General features: G+C 62.1%; 1 protein-coding gene across 7 annotated transcripts in view; it reads left to right on the top strand.

The window, feature by feature from the left end:
* MAD1L1 (mitotic arrest deficient 1 like 1) overlaps nt 1-17,992 on the top strand; it is a 237,983-nt gene extending 219,991 nt beyond the window's left edge. For 6 of the 7 annotated variants that reach the window (XM_024984866.2, XM_059881305.1, XM_015460465.3 and 3 more), the window contains one exon: nt 17,327-17,992. In XM_024984866.2, coding sequence (XP_024840634.1) covers nt 17,327-17,485 — 159 coding nt within the window. In that variant the 3' untranslated portion in view covers nt 17,486-17,992. The remainder of the gene's footprint in view (nt 1-17,326) is intronic. The other variant, NM_001102044.1, reaches the window with a different exon arrangement.
* The last annotated feature ends 4,770 nt before the right edge of the window (nt 17,993-22,762 follow it).

The raw sequence follows: 22,762 nt of genomic DNA on the forward strand, positions 1-22,762 counted from the left end.
CAGTGACCAAGCGCCCCTGGAGATGGGTGGAGCCCCCCGGCAGGGCTGTAGGGCGGGGCCCCAGCTCACCCTCCTTCCTCAGGGCCCGGCGGACCCCAGGGCTGGACGAGCGAGGTGACTGGGCCAGGGTGCAGGGCCTGCTTAACCCTGCCCTACCCGCACGCCGTCTTGTAGCTTAACTCACCTGGGAGCCAGAGCCCCGGGGCCTGGGGAGTCAGGAGCCTGGGGGTGCTGGTCCCACGGACAGGGGCCCCTCACGCGCCCAGCTTCCTGCAGCCAGCCTGGGTTGGGGGCCGGGTTTCCCCTTACATGGGAGAGGTGGCTTGCTTTCAGGTCAGAAATCCTCAGGTCAGGAGGGGCGTTCAGAGTCCCAGGGTCAGCGCGTGTCTGGGGCAGGCTTGGAGCTGAGAAGGGAGCTGTAGGGGGTGGGGTGCACCCCCGGCCAGTCCTCCCTGCCAGTGCTCTTCTGCTGACTCCCAGCTGGTGACGGTGGTGGGTTCTCTGAGGCATTGCCAGGGGCAGCTCCTACCCCGCTGTCTTCCCGCGGTGGGGCGGGGGCACTTCTCTGGGGCTGGCCTGGCCGTGCTGGCTGACTCCCCCGGTCCCCTCCCCCACCAGCCGTGGGCTTGCCCCCCCACCCCCCCACCCCGATGCGGGCGAGGCTCGGTGTTGCTGTTTTGTGAGTGCTGATCTCGTCTCCGTGGTTACCCCATGGCAGGCAGCGTTTGCTTTCACCTTGGCTGGTGATGCAAAGCTTCCTTCCAAGCTGAGCCTACTTAAGTTGATAAGGATAGTTGATTTAAAGAAAAGCGTTAAGTAAATGAAAGACCTGGCCGGCGGCACGTGCAGACAGCTGCCGCTCAGAGACCCGCCGACTGCCTGCTCATGGCCGCCCGCTCGGCCTGCAGCAGCCCCGACTCCTCACCACACAGAGGGTTCCCAGGGAGCCTCCAGCTCACGGGGCCCGACACAGGCAGCTTCTGACCCGGGGGCTGCAGGCTCCCCATCCCCCTCCCCCGACTCAGCTGAGATGAAGCCCTGATGCCAGCCTGCAGGCTCTGGCACGCATGCCCCCGAACCCCCACTGTTAACGATGGAGCTCCTGCAGCGATTTACCTGGCTCTCAGCCTGACCCTGTGGTGAGGAAAATCAAGCTGAAATTAAATCAAATTTCAAATGTTAAGCTAACCAATTAAAAAAGCAATCACATAGAAACACGTTTTTCAAAACACCGTTGTGTACTCTGCCCTAATTAACGTGTGCAGGAAGGAGGTCTGGGCTGCGGGGCAGCGAGTCCAGTGCTAACACTGTCCCTGTGACCTGTCCCTGGCGGGCACAGGGCGGGGACGGAGCCTAGCCCAGAGCCCTCCTCGGAGCCCAGACCCACGGGTCCCAGCCCCCACCTGTGCCTCTGGCCGGGAGTCCAAGAAGGTGCCGAGCGCACCCCTGACCGGGCACCAGCATCCTGGGGCGAGACGTCCCCGGGCCCAGCCCCCTGGCGAGGTGCGGCCCGGCTGTTGCCCCGGAGGCGTCATCTGCTGTGGTGCTCCCCCCCAGCACACCTCCTGCGCGGCCTCCCCCTCCTCTCCTCTCCCGGGCGGCCTGGCCTGCCCCGCCCTCGGGGTCAGCCACCAGAGCCCGTGTGCACGCGGGACAGGCTGTGTCCACGAGTCTGGGGCTGCTGAGGAGTCAGGCGCTTCAGCTAGTGCTGCCCAACACCGTCTGACTCAGTCCCGTCCGTCACCCCTGATAGTTCTCACAGAGCCAGAACAGATAACTCTAAAACTTAATGGAACCACAGAAGACCCAGAATTGCCAAAGCAATCCTGAGCAAAAAGAACAAAGCTGGAGGCATGACCCTCCCAGACGTCAGACGATGCTTCAGAGCTACAGTCTTCAAAACAGCATGGTTCTGGCACAGAAACCAGACGTGTGGATCAACGAGGCAGACCAGAGCGCGGGCAGAGTGCTGGCAGCAGACCCAGACACCCACAGCCAGTTAATCCATGAACGAGAGGCGAGAACGCACAACGGAGGAAAGATAACTCCAGCAAGTGGTACTGGGAAAGCTGTACCGCCGCGTGTAGATCAGTGCAGTTTCAGCACACCTTCTCACCATACACGAGAAGAAACACGAAACAGCTTAAAGACCCAAATACAGAGCAGGACACCGTCACACTCGGAACTCCTAGAAGAGAGGACAGGCACAGCGTTCTCTGGTGTGAATGACGGCAGTGTTTTCTTATATCAGTCTCCGAATGCAATAGAAATAAAAACAAAAATAAATAAGTGGGACCTAATCAAACCTAGGTCTGGCGTGCTGCAATTCATGGGGTCGCAGAGTCGGACACGACTGAGCGACTGAACTGAACTGAACTGAATCAAACCTGAAAGCTTTTTCACAGTAATGGAAACCATGAACAGAGTGGAGCGGCAGCCTACAGACTGGGAGAAAACATTTGCGAACGACATTATCGACAAGGGCTTCCTTTCCAAAAGACGCAAACAGCTCATACAGCGCAGGAGACGCAGGCTCGATCCCTGATCCGGGAGATCCCACACGTCCTGGGCGGCCGCGGGGAGGAGCGGTGGTCAGCCCGTCAGGGTCCCGCCGGTGCTGGGAGTGGATCTCCCCGCCCCAACTCTGCCTGCCCGGGCGGGGCAGCTGCCCTGGCCTCTCGGGGGGTGGGGACTGGTGACATTGCTGATGGGGCTTCCCTCGGGTGAGCTCCCCCCTGGCAGTGCCAGCCGTCTCCCAGGAGGACGCCAGGTCCTCCAGGACAGGAGGGGGGCAGGGCCTGGGTCCCTCCAGGGTCCTGTGGGCTGTCGTCAGGCAGGGGTTCTGCTGTGTCTCTGCCCCTCCGTGTCTGCTGAGGGGTTAGGTTGCCCCTGGTCTGCCCTGTGAGCAGGGGGGCCCGTGGGCAGCTGTGGGCGGGTCATAGGGTGTGCCCTGTCGGTTCAGAGCCAGCTCGTGGGGCCCAAGGCCCGCAGAAGAGCTCGGGCATCAGGACCAGGGGACGCGGAGGCCGTGCAGGCGCGGAGGTGGTGCAGGGCCTCCTGCTCAGTGATGAGGGCCTCAGCGGGCATGTGGATGGATGTGCCTGGTGCTCAGGGAGTGAGCTGGTAATTACACTTCACCGTGAGGGCCATCAATCGTGGCCCTCGCCAGAGCGCCCCCGCGGGAACTGGGGAGGCCGTTTGTTACCTGGTGACTCACAGGAGCGGCTCAGCCAGCTCCAAGCAGACCTTTCCGGGGGCTAGACCCAGGCTCCAGGGCGGCCCCCCACCTGCCTGCCCCCCCACCTGCCTTCCCCTCCCCCACCTGCCTACCTCCCTCCCACCTGCCCAGCCCCCTCCCACCTGCCTGCCCCCCCCACCTGCCTTCCCCTCCCCCACCTGCCTACCCCCCTCCCACCTGCCCGCTCCCCCCACCTGCCCGCACCCCCCACCTGCCTGCCCGGCCCCCCTACCTGCATGGTCCCCCCACCTGCCTGGTACCCCCCACCTGCCTGCCGCCCTCCCACCTGCCTGCTCCCCCGCCACCTGCCCGGCCACATGGTGCCTGGGACGCCAGCAGGAGGGCTGTGCACAGGTCCCTGGATGGCAGGGTGCCCGGGGATTGCAGAGGATGAAGGGGGCTTGTTTGGTTCAGCCTGAAGGAGGTAGCAGGGGCCGGGAAGGACTAAGCCCCCCAGCCCCGCTAAGCTCCTGCCACGCTCCCCCTACCAGATGTTGGAGGAGCCCCCCAGAGGGGCTGACCCCAGTGAGTGTCTGTCCAGCGGGTCCTGGCCACGGTCAGGCCCTGGTCACCAGGCCTCTCCTCCCTCCGTCCACAGGGGCGCCCATGCCTGGACCGAGAGGCCCACCTGCGTCTGGGGGTGCGCCTTCTGGGCGGCTGGGGCCCCTGGGCTTGGAGCCCCCGCCCTGGCTCCCGCCCGCAGGTGCCAGGCCAGGAGGGGCACCTGAGCAGCAGGGAGCCCACCGTGGACACCAGGTGATTAGCGACGTGATCACTCCTAACGCAGTACCTCAGAGCTGCTTGTTAGGTTCCCCCTTTCCTTCCAAAGGCTGCTTGGAGATAAACAGCGGGGCTGTTACACTTTGTCCCCCTCCGTTTAATTAACTTTTAAATCACATGATGTCACCAGACCGCTCTCAGATGCAGGCTCTCAGCCCGGCTCGGGGACTGTGAGCCGCCCGACACGCCCACCCTGGCGAGGCCCCCACCCCTCTCAGATGGGATTCGGGCTCGTCACTGTGGCCTGAGGTCCCAGCTCTGCTGCGGTGGCCACGTGCCCCGCTCCCCTGCCCAGCACCCAGGACGGGGGCCTGGAAGCCCGAGGGGGCGTCGCAGCCCCAGGAGCTTTGGCCCAGGAGTGAGGCCCAGGGAAGCCGCTCAGACTGGCGAGCCTGAGCTGTGTTCAGACAGAGGCCCTGCCAGGCTACTCGGGAGATGAGACTTCCCCTTAAGGTCGTGCCCTGCCAGGAAACTAAGCAGTGTTTTCCTAATCCGGGTGGCCGTCCTCCCTGGAGGGAAGGACAGCAATGTGTGGGATCCCATCTCCCCACCTGGGCCCAGCCCGCATGCTCTCCTGCTACCAGAGTGCAGAAGGGCCGGCAACCCCTCCCCGGCCTCCCCTCGTGCGCCCTCCCAGCCCTGATGGACCCAAGCCCCAGGAGCACTCTCGGCCGTGAGTAGGCTGCGGGGAAGGCAGTGTGATCGGGAACCCTCTGCCTCGCGGGAGCAGCGGGCGTCAGAGCCCTGACTGACTCCCGGAGTCACGTTGGCTCAGGGAGGCCGAGGCGGGGCACTCAAGCCTTCCTGCAGGAACGGCTCTGCAGGGTCGCCCTAAACCAACGTGCGCCCTCAGGGCTCACTGAGCTTGGCCTCTGCCCCCCACCCATGCCTGGCTCTCTGCCCCAAGGCTGCAGCGTGTGAGTCCTGGGTCCCGTGTCCTGACGCAAAGCTGGTGCTTACTCGGCAGAAAAGGCCGGCGAAGTTGGGAACAATCTGTGGTCTTCCAACTCCCCAAAGAGAGTAATTTCCTCTCCCCGGACAGATGCGAATGTGAGGGGCCTTTGCAAAAATCATTTCTGAAATTAAATCACAGGAAGATACCTTCAAGAAGTGAGGAGATTATCTGTATTCCATTCTTGGGGCCAAAGAGCAAATTCAGCTGCAGGATGTGTTTGGAAATTTCTTTTTTAAATGAATGTGGTCAATGCAAATGCAGCGCTGTCAGCAGGATGAGGAAAGCCCCGCGAAGCGCGTCTGGAAGCCGAGCACGGCCGCATGCAGGCTGAGGTGCTGATGAAACGGAAAATGCACTTCACACATTGTGCACACGCAGACTGCATCCCCGGGCGTTCTGTGCGGAGAATGAAGCCCTTCCTCCCTTTTGCTCCCACTGTCGGCAGTGGGGGCAGGGGGCACCCGTGGGTGAATTCAGGTGCACACGCAGCATCTCCCGCCGGGGCCCAGCAGGGGCCGGGGAGCCGGGACCCTTTGCTTCCACCCCACCGATCCAGGTGGTGACTGCCTGGCGCTCATCCTACGCCCGACGCCCCATGGGTCCTAGCACTGGGCAGACGCCCCGGGTGACTCGTCAGACGGGTGCCCTCGGCGGGGGCCTCCCTTGGTGACATCTACGTCATCCATCCTGGCAGCAAGGTGCCATCCAGCCAGAGCAAAGGACGGCCCTGCCCCACCTGTACTCTGAGCCGCCTGGAAATCGCGCGCCTTGGCGCAGCTGGGCGGCAGGGCAGCGTGAGAAGCTGCTGCTGGCTGAGGGCGTGCCACCTGGCGCCAGCATGGAGCCCCTGGGAGCGGGCGCAGAGGACGTGCCTTCAACACGGCCGGACCTCAGGACCTGCCTGGGCCAACAGAGCGGCAGTGCCTGGACAGGGCACAGTGTGGAGCTCGGGGGGTCTCGGGCCCTGGCTTGTGCTGGGGAAGGTGGCTTATGGGGTGGGGGCTTCTCTACAGGAGATGAGTCCTGACCAAACCCACTGCCTTGGAAACGAGTCTCGGCCCGGTCTCCACCCCCACCTTTGGCTTTGACTCCGTAATAGAAAAGCCCAGTAGGAACCGTGTGCTTCAACAATGAGATGTTTTAATTGCATCTTAAAATAGAATTGCAATAAAGAACCTTAAACTGTGACTAACCAATTGTATTTAAGGGAGTCCCAGCACGGTCACAGGCGGGCAGACTAATGAAGCCGGCCCACTCCCCTAGCCCCAGCCCTCAGAAGGGCGCCAGGACCTCAGCCCGCCTGGCCACCGCGACCCTTCCCCAGGTCCAGCTCCGTCACACCGGGCGGGCACTGCCCGGGTTGGAAACAAGAGGGGAGGGCCGGACCCTGTTGGGTTGATTTATCGTTCGTCAGAGAGCCTCTGGGTTCTACCAGGAAGACAGGAGGCCACCTCCCCGTCAGGACACAGGGAGCTGACCAGCTGTACAGGGGTGTGGGGAGTCGCAAGGAGCCGGCCCTGGCTGCAGTGGGTCTAGGCAGTCACTGGAGCTCCTGCGTGCAGGTCCTCCTTGCAGCCACCCTACCCCCTGGGGGCTCCAGGGGGGCCACGTCGGCTCCAGAAGCCCCGAGATTGGCCAGCCGTTGACGTCTTACTCCAGCCCTCCCCTGCAGCCCATCCTCCAGCTTGGGGCTCAGACACACTGGTCCCGGCCCCCCAGTCTGCTCCATCCTGAGAGGAGGACAGCGGTGGCCACGCCTCGTAACCCTCACATTCCCTGCCCTGCCCTCCCGTCCCCTGACTCCACTGCTCTGCAGGGGGAGCTGGGGAGGAAGGGTCAGCTCTGCAGCTGCACGCACCAGTGCCCGGCACACGTCCGACTGAGGACTGGCCAAGAGGCCATGTGGGCACGGGAGCCCCGAGGAGGGGGCCAGCCTGTCCTGGGGGCACCGGGCACCCCACAGGTTTGGACCCTCGGGATCCTTGGGGAAGCGTCCACTTCCGGCTCCTTTCCCACTTCAAGGACGTGCGATCTAGCTCCAGAATGGACAGCAGGGCCAGACCCTGAGCAGGGAAGGCTGCAGCGGCACCCTGGACGGACCACCTCCGGCCGCCGGGCTGGAGCCTCGGGGCCGCGGGGGCTGCAGCCACGTGAAGCCCAGCGCTCAGGTGGGAAGGGCCGGGGGTGAAGTCTGTTGCCACTTCCTCTCTCGTTTAATTACCAGCGTGTCAGTTGCAGAGTTGAAATGGAGCTTAAAAAGCCTTTGTGAGTAATTAGTGTCAAAAACACAAGATCTACAAAGCCATAAACTCACAGCTTGGTGATGTTACCAAGTACTAATTAAAAAGGAAGAGAGAAAATTCTGTCTGGAGATCAGATCCTCATCCCTGCCAGAGATGGAAAACAAGGCCGGTGCAGACGGTCGGGTGCGGGGTCGGGGGTGGTCGCTCCGGCCCGCGCACGTGGGCTCGGCGGGCCTCCGGACGTCACCCGTGCTCCTGTGGTTCCCCCAGCGCCGGCCGGGCGGGCTTCCCAGGCTGGTCACCTGCTCCAAACACAGAGGCCTCATCCTGCAGTGGGCGTGCCCTCGCGGTCAGGCCCGGTCCCGCCGTCCGTGTGCCCGCGTCCAGCGGTAGTGGCAGAGGAGGCAGCTCGGGTGAGAGGAGAGAGCCCTCTCTTCCCGTCCACGCCGCTCTGTTGATGGAGGGAGACCGCGGCTGTTGGGTCATCATGCCGGACGTTTGTGCCGGACACGCTTGTGCAGCCCGGCGTGAAACGGAGACGTCACACAAGCGTCAGGGTGCACGTAGAGGCGGCAGGGAGGCTCCTGGCATGTCTGCAGCAGGACTGCAGGCTGTGTGTGTGCGAGAGAGAGCGTGTGTGTCTGCAAGAGCATGTGTGTTTGTATACAAGAGAGTGTATGTACAAGTATTGTGTGTGTGTGCGAGTGTGCGAGAGAGTGTGCGGGAGAGTGTGTGTACAAGAGTGTGCAAAAGTGTGTGTGTGTGCGAGTGGTGTCAGTGTGTGTGTATGTACAAAAGAGTGAGTGTCTGTGTGTGTGTGTCTGGGACGGGCGAGCGGCTGGGAGGAGCAGGGTCAGGAGAGGCCGAGGGGCCGTGGTGGTGAGCCAGCCCCTCTCTCTGCCATCTTCAAGGCTCGGTCTTGACCTCTAGTTTGGTTCTTCTTCAGAGTCTGGGGGGTTCTAGTTCTCGGCATTTCCATATTCATTTTAGACCCAGCTCGTCGACTTCTCCAGGAAAAGCCTGCTGAGGTGCAGTTAGGACCACACTGCGGCTGGGGTCCCCTGGGGAGAACTGCCCCTCAGCAGTGTTGCATCTTCAGCCTGAGAACGGTCTCTGCTCTGTCTTACCATTTCTAGGGCACAGTCTTATGTCTGTCTGTTGGGTTTATCTCTAAGTGTTTCGTGTGTCTGATGCTATTATAAACTGGTTTTTACTTTTAATTTCGTTTTGTTGCTACTATATACAAATAGTTCGTTTTTATAAAAGGGACCTTTTATTTATGCAGCCTTGTTGAACTCACGCGTGAGCTCTGGTAGCCTTTTAACCTGTTGTGTGGTATTTTCTGCAGAGACGGTGGTGGGATCTGTGAGCAGTGACAGCTGCTTCTGCCTCCAGGCTGGAGGGTCGCGTCTCTTTTTCCCGCCTTGTTTCCCTGGCCGGGACCCCCACAACAGTGTTGAGTGGGAGTGGGAGCGGGAGCTTTGCTGCCCCGGGTTCACCCTGAAGGGACGCGTTCAGCTGGAGCCAGAGTGTAGCGTCAGCCGTGGGCAGTTGCAGATGCCCAATATCAGGCTGAGGACATGCTGGCCTGGTCTCGTCTGCGGAGGAATGTTTTTGAGGAACCCGTGTCGGGTGTGGTCAGATGCTCTCTCTGCATCTATTGAGATGTCGTGGTTTTTCTTCTTTACTTTGTCAATATGTTGAATTACTCTTTATAGCAGTAAACCAGCCTTGCGTTCCTGGAAGAGCACTGTGGTGCGTGAGCTCAGTCCTGTCCGACCCCACGGACTGCAGCCCCCAGGCTCCTCTGTCCGTGGGATTTCCCAGGCAAGAGTACTGGAGTGGGTTGCCATTTTCTTCTCCAGGGGATCTTCCTGACCCAGGGATTGCACCCGGGTCTCCTGCATCTCCTGCTGGGCAGGTGGATTCTTCACCATCTGAGCCACCTGGGAAGCCCTCCTGGGATAGAATGGTATCACCCTCATTACCTGCGTTATCGGACATGCATTGCTTAGTGCTGTGCTCAGAATTTCTGCGTCTGTGTTCCTGAGGATTATCGGACCATGCTTTGTCCCTCGTGATGCCGTTATCCGACTGTGGTGTCCTGGCGACACCTGACTCATAAGGTGAGCTGGAGAGCATCTCTCCTCTTCCATTTCTGTAAACACTTCATGTAGAGCTGGTATAGTTTGTTCCTTAAATATTTGATAGAATTTAGCAGGAGAGCCATCCCGCCCCGGAGACCTCTTTGTGAGAAGGCTTTTCACTGCGATCTCATTTCCTTGAGAAGAGGCAGGACTGTTGAGGTTATCTCCTTCCTTTGTGGTGAGCTTTGGTCATTTGGTGTCTTTCAGAAGTTTTTCTCCATTTGATGACAGTTGTTGTATTTATTGGCAAAAAGTTGTTTATGATGTTTTCTGGTCCTTTTGAAAATCTGTAGAATTCCTGGTGCTGTCGTCTCGCTCATTCATGACACTGAACAGCAGTTTGTGTCTTTTATTCCTGATTCCTCGGACCAGTTTATCAACTTTATTAATGTTCTGAAAAGGTCACTTTTGGTTTCGTTTTTTCCTGGTGCTCCTTCTACTTCACTGACTTCTGCTTTGGTCTTTTTTCCTTTCTTCTGCTTACTTTGTGTTGACTTTGCCCTTTTTATTTTAGTTTATTATTTTTTTAAAAGAATTTTTTCTTGGCTGTGCCCCACAGCTTGCAGGCTCTTAGTTCCCCAACCAGGAATCAAACGCTTGCCCCCTTATCCACTGAACTCCTGTGAAGCTACAGCCTCCGTTTGACCCCGTTCTCTTTTCTGATGTGGACACTTAATGCTACGCATCTTCCCGTACCTTATTTTTAAATCTGCTTAAATTTGTGTTAAGGTCCAGAATGTTGTCTAAGTACGTAATACTTGAAGGTAATCTGTATTCTGCAGGCATGCTGTAAGTGTGTGAGGCAGTTTTTTGGTAGGCTCGTCAGAGCTTCTGAATCTGCGCTCGCTTCCTGCCTTCCCTTTCTGTCAGTGGACAGAGGTATTGAAATCTCCCACCGTAGTTACAGATTTGTCTGTCCCCCTTGCGTTTCTGGTGGCTTTCATTTCATGTGTAAATGAATCCCTCTATTGTTTTCAAATAGCCATTTTCCTTGGTAATGTTCTTCGCTCTGAAATATGCTTTGTTTGGTATTAACACGGTCACTCCAGCTTTCAGCTTCTGCTAGGGTGGCGTATCTTTTTTTTTATTCTTTCATGGGTTGCACGGGATGGAAATGCCTGGAGGCGGGGTCACTGGGAGCCTTTCACAGCCCCCCTGCCCTTGTGTGGGCCTCTCCGGGCCGCGGTCGAGCGTCGCGCGTCCTCCGGCAGCCACGCTGCACTCGTGTGGGCCTCTCCGGGCCGCGGTCGTGTGTGGCCACGGTCGTGCGTTGTGCGTCCTCCGGCACCGCGGCCTGCTCACGCACGTACTCCTGTTGCTGCGTTTGCAAGTTCACCGGACTTTTTCCCACAACATCCGGTCTGCCATTAACCCCCCGGGACGCTCGTCCGAGCGCTGTGGGCTCACCACCCCCCGGGACGCTCGTCCGAGCGCTGTGGGCTCACCACCCCCCGGGACACTCGTCCGAGCGCTGTGGGCTCACCTGCAGAAGCTCAGTCTGTTCCTTTTACGCCACCGACTTCCTGAACACGTGGACTTAGGTCGCGACAGCTGCTTTCGTGTCATCTGCTGACTCCAGCACCAGTGTCGGTTCTGGATGAGCTTCCATTGACTGCTTTTTCTCTTCACTGTGAATCACATTCTTCTGGGTTTTGCACAGCCTGTCATCTCTGATGGGTGGTGAATTTCCCCCTGGTGGGGCTGGGTGTCTCTGTCTTCCTGTGACTGCTCCCGCCCAGGCTGTGCTCAGAAGCGATGTTACTTACTTGGAAACGAGTCCTTCAGGTCTTGGTTTAAGATGTGTGAGCCAGGGATGTCCCTGGCAACCCAGTGGCTAAGATTCCATGCTTCCACCGCAGGGCATGCGGGTTCAGTCCCTGGTCAGGGAACCTGAGATCCTGCGTGCCAAGTGGCGCAGCAGAAAAAGCCTTCTGAGCGGGACCAGAGCAGCGGGTGGTCAAGGGTACTGCTCGTCCTGAGGGGAGACCGCCCTGTGCCCTGTGACGCTTTCCTGGCATGGCCGGGGGGCGGGCGGGACCCGGCGGTGTGAGCTTCTGTGATCGGCCCCCTGCGAGGTGCTCAGGGACAGTCTGCTCGGTCCTGCTTCCAACCGTGGCTCCCGTCTCAGGCGTGCTGCCCTGCACCCTCTGGCCGCCTGGTCTCTCCAGCTCTCAGCTGACCCTCCACTCAGAGTGTCCCTCTATGCCCAGAAAGCGTCTCGGGAGGACAGGGCTGTCCCGGGCTCCCCTCCCGTCTCCCAGGGCTGCCCCCTCGCCCCCTCGCCTCCCGAGATGTACAAGCATCCTTGCGTTTCTGTGTCCTGTTTTTCTGGTTGTTTCAGGCTGGCAAATAGTCTCCCTCTGTCTCCCAGAGCCGAGTGTTTGGACGGGTGTTAGCATCTGAGCCCACCTGCAACCCTCCCCTAAAACAGGGAAGTCCAGCTCAGAGCAGTGAAGCGAGGAGCCCGCTGTCACGCAGCGCCTAGCAGAGCGGCCCGCGTGGACCCCAGCTCCCACCTCCCCATCGGAGCCATCCCCCAAGCATCCTGCCCCTCAGACGGCCCCGTGGGCTCCTCAGCCACTCCCAGGCTGTCTGAACGGGGAGGCAAGGAGGGGCAGGCCTCTCGGATGAGGGCAGGAGGGGCAGGTGGTCCAGCCCACTTGACGGAGGAGACGGAGGGACCCGGGCTCTCCCAGAACTGGGGCCCGGGCCGGGGGGCCCAGCCTGCAGGGTCCTCTCTGCCCGTTGAGAGCAGGGGAAGGACGCAGTCAGCCCTGCGGTGCCCGCCCGACTCGCCTGTGCCCGCCTGCCCCCCTTACCCGCCTCTGCCCCCGACCACGGGCCTCTGCTGCTGGGACCGGGAGGTGGCCTGGGCGCCTGCCTGTGCCGGGCGGGGCTCCTGGATGTGACCTCCCAGGGCCTTGCCGCCCCGTGCGCACCCTCCCCCTCGTGAGGCTGCAGGAACAGCTGCGTGTGGATCTAAAACGGAGCATCTGAGAGATGGAGAGCTGTATAAATAGAATAATAATAATAATTGTGGGTTTGAGATCAGTCTGCAACTGTTGGGGTGCCTGGCCTTGCCCCCCCCAACAATCGCTCTTGGGAAAGGTCACCCCTTGCCGGGGACGGTGAATTCCAATAACGCTGGTATAATTAGAACACGCAGTATTTAGATGCTTTTCAGTACAATTAAGTGGGGATAATTGGGTGAGCTATTTTCCGCGTGCTGGACATGCTTCCTCGCCAGCTTCCGTTCGTTCCCTGGAACTTGGTGCCGGGACAGTGCGCTCAGCTCCTGGCCAAGCTGTCCTGACCCACTTGCCTCCGCGGCCTCTCTCTTCACGCACAGCAGCGTCTGCCTGGGGCTCCCAGGGGCCTCCGGGACCCAGACACGAGGCCAGCCCCCAGGTGCCCTGGTCCAGGCAGCCACGCCCAGCGGCCTCGCAGGGTTGGCAGCATCTCCTGCTGACAAGGGAGGGCGCCGGGCCTCGGGGGCGGCGGGGCGGCGCCCGCAGGCCCTCGGAGGGCTGGAGGGTCCACGTGGGCCTCGGGCCTGGGCTCCAAGGCGAGGGGAGAGCAGCGGACGTGGATGCGGGGGCACGCTCCACACACCCAGGTTCTCGGGGAGCCCAGGGCTGTGTGCACGTCTCTCCCCACAGAGTGCTAGTGGGCAGGCGGGCATCCCCGGAGGTGCCCCCCCCCACGGTGGAGGGCGGCTCAGATCTGGGGGAAGCAGCCAGACGTCGCCCCCGCTAGCCCCCGGCCGTGCTCACAGCAGCCCCAGAGGCCGACCGGTGGTGACAGGGTCCCAGGGCAGGCTGTCCTGCAAGGCCTGGCCCCAGATGCCCTGTCCCCACTGCCAGTCCTGCCTGGCCTGGGCCTGGGGCTGCTGGCACGGACGTCAGCACGTGTCTGCAGCAGGAGTGGGGTGTGGGCGTGTCTGTGTGTGTGTGTGCCTGTTCTCTGAGCTGTTCAGCTCTCGTGGATATAATTCAGGTATTGTTTTTTCTGATCACAAATATAATCTACGGTCACAGTAAAAACCCTGGAGAAAGCAGGAGACCATGATGAGCCACCTTCCACCCTGGCCCTGTGAGCGGCCAGCCGGCGTCCCTGCTCCGCCGCCCTTTCTCACAGCCTCTTCCTCTCTGTCGGTGGGAGTGCTGTGCGGGCGTGGAGGCGGGGGGACCCTGGGGCAGGGCCCTGGCGGTGCAGCCTGGGAGCGCATGAGAGCACCTGGAGTGAGCGAGGTCCTGGCTGGAGGAGCCCTGGTTCTGTTCTGCAGACGGGAGCATCTGGAAGCCTGACCCCAGCTGAGAACAGTGTCCGTGGCAGCTGTCCCCTCGGAGGGCGGGCAGCGGGCTGGGCCTGGGGTGGGCCACCCCTGGACCAGCTGACCTGTCCTGAGGTCCCTGGGCCCTGAGGGCACACGGGTGTCCCGATGTCCCTGGCCACAGAGGGAGCGCCTGGTGTTTGGGCGAGTGGCCCCACATGGCCCCGCCGTAGACGCCATGAGACACGTCTGCACGTGAAGGGCAGTCAGGAGCCCACAGCCCACCGGGGCCTGGGAAGGCGCCCAGAGGAGCCCTGGTTCAGTCAGAGCGGAAGGGCTCTCCCGGGGGCAGGGAGACGGGGGCCCAGGCTGGGAGGAGGGACGGTGGGGTCTGCCCCCACCCCTGGCCAGGCAGATGCAGCTGCCCTTCCGGCCTCTGCCCACCCCCAGCCTGCGCTGGGCCCACAGCTACAGGAGAACCAGCCCCTCTGACATTTAGTGGAGACTCAGAATCAAGAGCAGAAGGCAGAAATGAAAGGATTTTCTCGGTAAAGGTCAGAGTGGTTTCTCGTATTTTTGTGTAAAAACAGTCTGTATTGAGCTCTGACAGGGCTAAGTGGGCAGCAGAACAGGGCCAGCCGCCCGGCGGGGCCGCGTGGCGGGAGGAGGTGCCCGCGGCTGAGTCGGTGCTTGGGGGCCAGGTGAGGGAGGGCAGCGGGCACGGCCTCTGCGGGGGATGAGAGCTAGTTTGGGGGGGCCCTGTCCTGTGGTGCCCAGTGTTTAGAGGGAGCCCTGTCCGCGTCGGCGACAGACACTCTGAGAGGACCTGAGCTGCACACATGAGCAGGCGCTCACGGGGGCGCAGGCTGCCCCTCAGTGGGGCGGTGCAGGCCCACATGGGCCATCCGGGGGCCCTGGGACCCCAGGGAGGGTGGGGCGTCTTGGGAGGAGCTGGGCGCTGCCCGGGCCAGTCTACTGCTCTGCACGTCTCGCTGCAGTGGCTCCTGCGGAGCTCTCCCCTCGTGAGCCGCCCGTGGCTCCCGCAGAGCGCTGCCCACAGAGCGCTCCCCTCGTGAGCCACCCGTGGCTCCCGCAGAGCGCTGCCCACGTGACCCACCCGTGGCTCCCGCAGAGCGCTGCCCACAGAGCGCTCCTCTCGTGAGCCGCCTGTGGCTCCCGCAGAGCGCTGCCCACGTGAGCCACCCGTGGCTCCCACAGAGCGCTGCCCACGTGAGCCGCCCGTGGCTCCTGCAGAGCACTGCCCGCGTGAGCCGCCCGTGGCTCCTACAGAGCGCTGCCCACAGAGCACTCCCCTCGTGAGCCGCCTGTGGCTCCCGCAGAGCGCTGCCCACGTGACCCACCTGTGGCTCCCGCAGAGCACTGCCCACAGAGCGCTGCCCGCATGAGCCACCCGTGGCTCCCACAGAGCACTGCCCACATGAGCTGCCCATGGCTCCCGCAGAGCGCTGCCCGCATGAGCCGCCATGGCTCCCGCAGAGCGCTTCCCATGTGAGCTGCCTGTGGCTCCCGCAGAGCGCTGCTCATGTGAGCTGCCCATGGTTCCCGCAGAGCGCTGCCCACAGAGCACTGCCCGCATGAGCCGCCCGTGGCTCCCACAGAGCGCTGCCCACGTGAGCTGCCTGTGGCTCTCGCAGAGTGCTGCCCACAGAGCACTGCCTGCATGAGCTGCCGTGGCTCTCACAGAGCGCTGCCCACATGAGCTGCCAGTGGCTCCTGCAGAGCGCTGCCCACAGAGTGCTGCCTGCAGACGTGCAGACCACTGCCCGCGGAGCCGCTGTGGCGCTGTGTGCATGCCTCTTGCCCCTCCCGCGTCTGGACCGGGCCCGTCCGTGGCCGCAGCGCAGGCCTGTTCGCCTGTCGGTGGTCGTCTGTGTCTTGCGGTCGTGCTGAATGCTGCTGCCGTGGACGCTCCCAAGCCAGCTCCCGTGTGGACGTGCTCTCTTTTCTCTTGGGCACGTGCCCAGGAGTGGCGTCGCAGGTCGCAGGTGCTCTCCTGAGGAACCACCAGGCAGTCAGCACAGTGTCCGCACCAGCACGGTCCTCGCGGCCTGGGTTAGACGGTCCCCACAGGCCTGGGGCAGGTCTCACACAGGCTTCACTTACATTTCCCTGAAGACAGACAGCGTTGTGGCCATCGGTCTGTGTTCTGAGGGAACGTCTGTTCGGATGGTTCTGTTACTTTCTCATTGGGTCACTTGTCTTTTTTTCGTTGGTTGGAAAGAGTCGCGGGTGCGTGCCGCACGTGGTCCTGTAACAGACGCCTGGCCTGGGTTGGGGCGTGTTGCAGGGTCTCCGTGGCTGGGAGGAGTGTGTGTGGGCCCCAGGCAGCTTTCTGGTGGCTGTTACGGGACTGGTGGGGCGGGCGCCCACAGACCAAGGCAGAGCTGGGGTTCAGCTGGCAGGCGGGTTTGGGGTCAGAAGGAGCTGCCTGGGAAGGAGGGCTCTCCAGAGGGTTGCGTGTCACCAGGGTATCCCAGCCCTGGATTCTCCAAACGGAGTGGCGGCCAGCGTGCTATGGGCAGGGGTGGAGCTGACTGGGTCAGGTGGGCAGGCTGGGCAGGTGGCCGCTCCGCTGGGGAAGGGGGCCCACCCTCGGTGGCCACCACCCCCCTGCCCTCCCGCCCCCCCGAGCTGCCCCACCAGCAGCCCTGCCTCGAGGAACAGGGCTGCAGGCCACAGGACCCTGTCTGACCCTTGACGGCCTCTGCCCACGCCTGCGCCCCCAGCTCTCCCAGACCCCAGCAGGCAGCCTCCGCCTGCCCCTGGGCGCTGCCTGTGGGAGGGAGCGGTCACGTGAGCCCTGCCCGAGTGTTCGGGCACCTTTGGGCCTCCGTCCACCCCCAGTAGCTGAGCACCCGGGTTGGCCCTGCTCAGACCTGCCTAGTGACCCCAGCTAGCCCCGAGATGTCTCTGAGCTCACGTGTGAGGGGCTGACCGGCTAGTCTGGGGGCCCTGCCCTGTGGCATCCAGCATTTAGAGGGGGCCCGTCTTCTTTCCTGGTACTTCCGCAACTTGAGCTGACGTTTAGATAAAGAAGCGTGGAAGGAATCAACCCCTTGGGTTCTCCAGGACGCCTGGCCCCCACCTGCCGCCTGCAGGAAGCCCTCCAGGAGGGGTGGCCCCCAGCACACCCTCAGCTGGGAGTCCCTCCACTTCTGCCAGAAGCCTCACAGCCAGAAAGGACGGGATCTGAGCTTGGACGGGTGGGTGGGTGAGCTCCAGAGGCTTCCTCGCAGAGACCCTGCCCTTGCCGTGTGGCCGGCCCGAGGGCGGTGGGTGAGGGAGGCCCTGCTCTGCGGCCTCTCGGCCATCCCCTCCTCACTGGGCACAGCCCGTGAGTGAGACCTGCCTCAGACTGCGTGTGGCCAGACGGGGCCCTCACACCCGGCTCCAAGTGTCCTCACGAGGGTGGGGGCTGAGGGCAGGGGTGCCAGGTGGGCTGACCTGGGGGAGCTGGAGAGCTGGAATCCAGATGCCCATCTGCTTCTGGACCCTAGAGAAGGGGTGAGACCCTGCCCGTGAGGCCTGAGGCTCAGCCTCGCCCGCGGGGCCATGCCTGGACATGGGCGACGGCCAGGCCGCCTGTCTGCGTCTGGACCTGGGGTCTTGCGGGGGGGGGGTTGTCTGCCAGGACCCACACCTTCTGATGCATCTCCGTGTCCCCCGCAGGCCGCGGGCCCCTCGGGCACCAAGATGCAGCTGCTGGAGACGGCGTTCTCGCGGACGGTGCCAGGGCTCATCGAGCTGCATCTGCTGCAGCAGGACAGCATCCCTGCCTTCCTCAGCGCCCTGACCCTCGACCTCTTCAGCCGCCAGACGCTGGCCTAGACCCCAGCCCCCGGCCTCGGAGTGGGGAACAGGCGGCCGGCAGGAGCCCCGCTGTCTGTTCCTTGGGGTCCCAGCCCCCGCCGGCCGTCAGGCCCCACCCACCCCTGCCTGGCCCCCCAGGCCTGGCCCAGCCTCTGCCCCGACGGGGCATCGAGCCTCCTGGCCTGGTGGGGACTCCTGAGCATCACCCTGCACCCCGCCAGGCACCTCACCCAAGCTCAGGGCCCAGGAGTGCACCTCTGGCCGGGTCGGGGGGGTTAAGCAGCTCAGGGTGGTCCCCGCCCTGAGCCCTGAGCCCATGCCCGCTCTGCAGGGCAGGCCCACCTCCTTGCCCACCTCCTCATCCCCCGTCCTGCAGTGCAGGTGGAGGGGGATTCTGTGGCCAGCTCCCCACGGTGCCCTCTCGCCACAGCCTGCTCCAGCCCGGCCTGGCTGGGACCAGGCAGGTGAGCCTGGGTGCCTGCGAAGTCCCAGCTCTCATGAAATAAAGGTCCCCTCAGCACCCCAGCCCCTCACTGTGTGTGCATCTGAGCCCCAGGGCTGGGGCCCTCGGCCCTGTGGGCCAGCCCGTGACCACAGACTCACCTCGGGCACTGCCCACGGCAGGTTCTCAGGTCACCACCAGGGAGGCAGGCAGGGCCGGCGGAGCTGGGGCCGCCCCGACCCTGCTCTGCGCTCCAGCCCTTCACTGTCGGCTCTGGAGCTCAGACCTTGACTGTGTGCCTCGGACAGACGCAGCCCGGCCCGGCCCAGGGTCACCGTGAGGTCGGCCCAGGCCCTCCTGCTGGAACCCGGAGCCCCCAGCTCATCCGGCCACACTGAGCCTGGGAGTTACTGTTCCCTCTTCTCAGATGAGAAGGCCGCAGCCTGGCGCGTGGACTGGCTTCCCAGGGCCCCGGCTGCTCCGAACTGGACTCTGGTCCAGCTGGGGCGTGCCGCTCCCCTCCCGTCAGATGCTCCGGGTGCCTCACGCACAGCCGAGCACCCCAGCACCAGCTCTCGGGGGTGGGGAGTGCAGCTTTGTGCCTGACTGTGGTCGCAGCTCTGGGACAGAAGCAGCACTGCTGAGCCATCGGGGGGTGGGGCCCCTGCATAACAAGTCTGGCAGACATCTGGGGGGTTTCCGCTCCCCACACCCCCGGCTCCCTGGGGCCCCAGACGCATCAGCGCAGCGCCCGGTGTCCCCCTTGGCTATGCGACCCTCCTCAGGCAGCTGGGCTGGGGTTCCGAGGCCTGTGGGCCCCCTCCTGCCTCCCCTCAGGAGCCCCAAACCCTCGATGCTGACTTCCTGCCGCTTCACAGGGGGCAAGGTCCCACAGGCTGGGGTCTGGGGACCAAGCTCTGACTGCCCCGTCCTGAGCCCCCTCACCCCATGGAGAGCCTCCTGGAGAGCTGGGCTGAGCCCAGGCATGGGAGAGGCTGAGGCCTGGGCCTGACCTCCCTCCCGGGTGAATCGCTGAGACCAGATGCTGCCAATGGTAATAAAATGCTCAAGTCAGAACCTGATGCACAATCATTAGCCCCTAAAGTGCCCTGTGAGGCCCCGTGTACACCAGCAGGTCCCCGCCTACAGAGGGCGCTCACTAGGGCCGGCTCCCCTGCGGGGCAGGTTCTGGGGTCTGCAGGGCAGGGGCAGGAAGAGGGTCATGCTGGCCAGATGGTCCTGTAACGCCGGCCAGGGCTGAGGCACTTGGCCTGTGCCCAGGGGTCACCGCGGGCCACACAGGGTGTGCAGGCCAGGTGGGCAATCCCTAGGGTGGTGGTCTCCGTCACACAGCCAGAACTAAGTTCCTGCAGTCTCAGCAGAAAAGGCGCTGGAGGGTTGGGAGCATGTGAGTCAGGCTGGGAGGCTGGGGTCACATTTGTGCTGAGCCCCAGGGGCCAGGGGCCTGCTCAGCCCCAGCCTGCGCCTCGTGCGCTGGGTCGCCCGGCACTGCCCATCCACTCCTGCCATCAACTCCCGAGAGTCAGCCCCCAGGGAGAACGTCTCCCGGTGGAGCCAGGACCGGCCGCATCTCCGCAGGACAGGGCGTGCCCAGCAGCTAAGCCTCCCCCGAGTCCAGCCTCACGTGAGCACCCGGCCCTGGGCTCCCTGCTGCCCCGGGCTCCCCACTGCCCCGGGCTCCCCACCTTTGTCCACAGTGAGAAGATCCCCGGTTTGGGGCCAGCCCCAGGTTCACAGCGCTTATGCTCAGTTATGAGATTTCTGTCCCCAAAAAGGCAGAAGGAGCTGACCCACCCCCAGGCATGCGTCTGAGCAGGACGGGGCACAGAGGCCTCTGGTATCCTCCCAGCCAACTGGGTCACCGGCCACCAAGCTTGCCCACTTCCTGCACCACTGCCGGCCGAGGGTTCCGAGCTCACTCGCATGGGGAGCCGGACCCCAGAAGGGTCTGGTTCTGGCAGACCCCCTCTGCCACCAGCTCGTTAGTGGGCACTGATGCCAAGACGTTGTTAAGCCGCTAATGACTAATTTTAAGGGATTAGTGCGACAGCGATAAGCCGTAATTGCCAGGACAGAATGGGGTTTGGTGTGCACCAGGCTCCTTCCAGCATCCCCCGGGCTCCCAGGGAGGAGGGCGCCCCCTGCCGGGCCCCTGGGGACCCCCGGGACTGGGCAGCAGGGCTGCCAGCTCAGCTTGCCAGCGGGCAGTGTGGTCCCTGTCCCTCCATGTGCGCCTGGTTCAAGCTTGAGATGAGTGTGACCCCGGTGTGGACCACAGCCAGCGCGTCACCCGGGGGTTGGTTGGAAATGCCGGGGCCCGCTGGGTCAGAGTCAGTGTGTGACGCGACCCCGTTCCAGTCTCGTAGGCTCTCCCCTCCCCGCCCCGATGGGAACATCCCAGTGTGCAAAGCTCCGTCCCGCCTGTGAGCTGACTCCCATCCACGATGATCCTGCAGGCTGGATCTCATCAAAGGAGGAGGCGGAGGTTCCGAAAGGGCCTGAACCCGCCTCGGGCCACATGCACGTCCTTCAGGCCTGGCCCTCCTGGCAGGGTCAGCTGCCCTCATGACCCCTGCTTCTGGGTCAAACGTGGCCTGCTTCTCTCTCGGTTCAGAGTCGCCAGGACGCCAGGGCCAAATGAATGGCCAGGCATCTGTCCCCAGGCAGCCTCAGAGGGGCGACTCAGGTCCAGAGCAGGACGGGCGGCGGTGTGTGCACGGGCCCACGTGCAGGACTGCGTGAGTGGACGTGTGTGCGTGTGACCGTCACGTGTGCTCTGTGTGCATGGAGGGCTGTGTCACGTGTGTACCTGCATGTGCGTGCACAGTGAGGACCACTGGCTTTACCAAGCTGCTTAAATTCCTGCTTCGGGCCCAGAGAGGGGCAGGGCCTCACCCAAAGCCACACAGCACGGGGGCCAGTGCCCTGTGGCCTGTCCGCTTGTGGTTCTGGTTTTCTTCTCATTCTCCGTGTCTTCAGCTGCTTGCCGCTGACGCACTTCCAGTGCGTAAAGAAACGCCCTCGGCAGCAGAAAGGTCAAGTGTAAGAAAGCCCACAGCTCATCCACCTGCAGTGGCCGCACACACCTCACACACACAGCGGCGTTCAGTCTCACTGGGCTTCTCTGTGCTTTTAGAATAACTGGGTTGTTCTGCAGCTTGAATTTTTTTTTCTCACTTAACAATTGTCTTGGAAATTTTCCATAAAAGCATCTACTGATGTATTTCACTGGATTTTTGTTGTTGTTATTTCCAAAACACTTAAGGAGTTTTATTGAAAGCAATAACCTAGAGAAACACCAGATTCTCATTTTAGAGTGAAATCGACAGCCTCTCTCAGAACTTCCGTACTTCTGAGCCATGGTGGTCATCTAAAAACAAGCAGATGGCAAAACAAACAAGAACGAGTTTCCAGGTCCAAATTAACAAGTCTTGCCCGAGTCCTTCTTGTGGTTCCAGTCCCCACCCTGTTCATGGCCCCAGATTTTCCAGAGTGAGCAGAAGGTTTGGGGTTTTTCCCAACTGGTTAATATTTCTGAGAACTGGACCCCATGGCAAGCCTCAGACACGCCAGCCCTGGTCTTCCCCGGCATCCTCCCAGCGGGGGTTTCTTCCCGGAATCTCACCACCTCGTCCGCCCTTGTGGACGGAGCTGTCCCCCAGATTCATCTGTTGAGTTCCTACCTCTGTACCTCACAGTATGACTTGTTTGGAGACTGAGCCTTTCAAGAGGTGACTGAGTTAAAACCAGGGTTTAGGCTGGGCCCTAATCCTGTAGGACTGGTGTCCTTGTAAGAGGAGAGGAGGGGACACAGAGCCACCGGGGACGACCACGCGAGGACGGGAGGAGAAGTCGGCCGTCTGCAGGCTGAGGACAGAGGCTTCTGGAGGAACGAGCCCTGCACCACAGCTGGATCTCAGACGCCCAGCCTCCAGGACTATGAGAAAACCGCCTGATGCTGAAGCCAGCCAGACTGTGGTTCGTTGTTGGGGGGGTGGCGGGGGGCCCTGAGCCGATTCGTGCCAGAGCCTCTGTATCCTTCCTGTGGCACTTAATAATGCCACCTGACGTTTCCTTTTGCGTGTTTCACTTGCAGTGTATGCATATTACATGTATACGTGTTTCCATCCACGTCAGTGCCTTCTCCAGGCCTTGTAGAGCCGCCCTGACGACAGAAATAACATGCAAGCCACACACGTATGTGACTTGAAATTCTTAGTAACCACATTTAAAAAGCAGGTGAAATGTTGATGAATGTATTTAACCTAATATAGCCAAAATTTTATTTCAACATGGAGTCAATATGAAAATTAGTTTTGCAGTATATACAAACATTGAATCATCCTGTTGTTGAAACCAATATGTCAGTTATATCAACTTTAAAATACGAGTTCTCTAAATTATATACATATAAATTAGTGAGAGTCACTTGACCATCTCTTGGCACTGAGTCTTGGAAACCCAGCTCGTGTTTTACCCCTGCAGCCCACCTGGGTTCCAACCAGCCGTGGTCTCAGTGGCGCATGCGCAAAGGCCACCAGTACACCGCCCTGCCACGGCTCTCCAGCACCGCGGACAGCACCCGGGTGGCGAGGGTCCCGGGCATCCGGCGGTACTGCCAGGGAGCCATGGTGTCCGATTGATGAGAGAAGTGGCTGTCCCAGCAGGGCACCTGGAGCTCCTGGAGACGTGGGCAGAGCCGTGGGGCTCGGCCCCCGCACGACCGCAGTGCACACCTGGGTCCAGGCTCCCTCAGGGCTCCCCTCTGGGGCGCCCCCGCTTCGCATGAGCCAGGCCCAGGCAGCGCACACTCCCTGGCCTGGACTCCAGGT

The sequence above is a fragment of the Bos taurus genome, chromosome 25 (assembly GCF_002263795.3).
Source record: "Bos taurus isolate L1 Dominette 01449 registration number 42190680 breed Hereford chromosome 25, ARS-UCD2.0, whole genome shotgun sequence".
In the NCBI taxonomy this organism is placed as follows: domain Eukaryota; kingdom Metazoa; phylum Chordata; class Mammalia; order Artiodactyla; family Bovidae; genus Bos; species Bos taurus.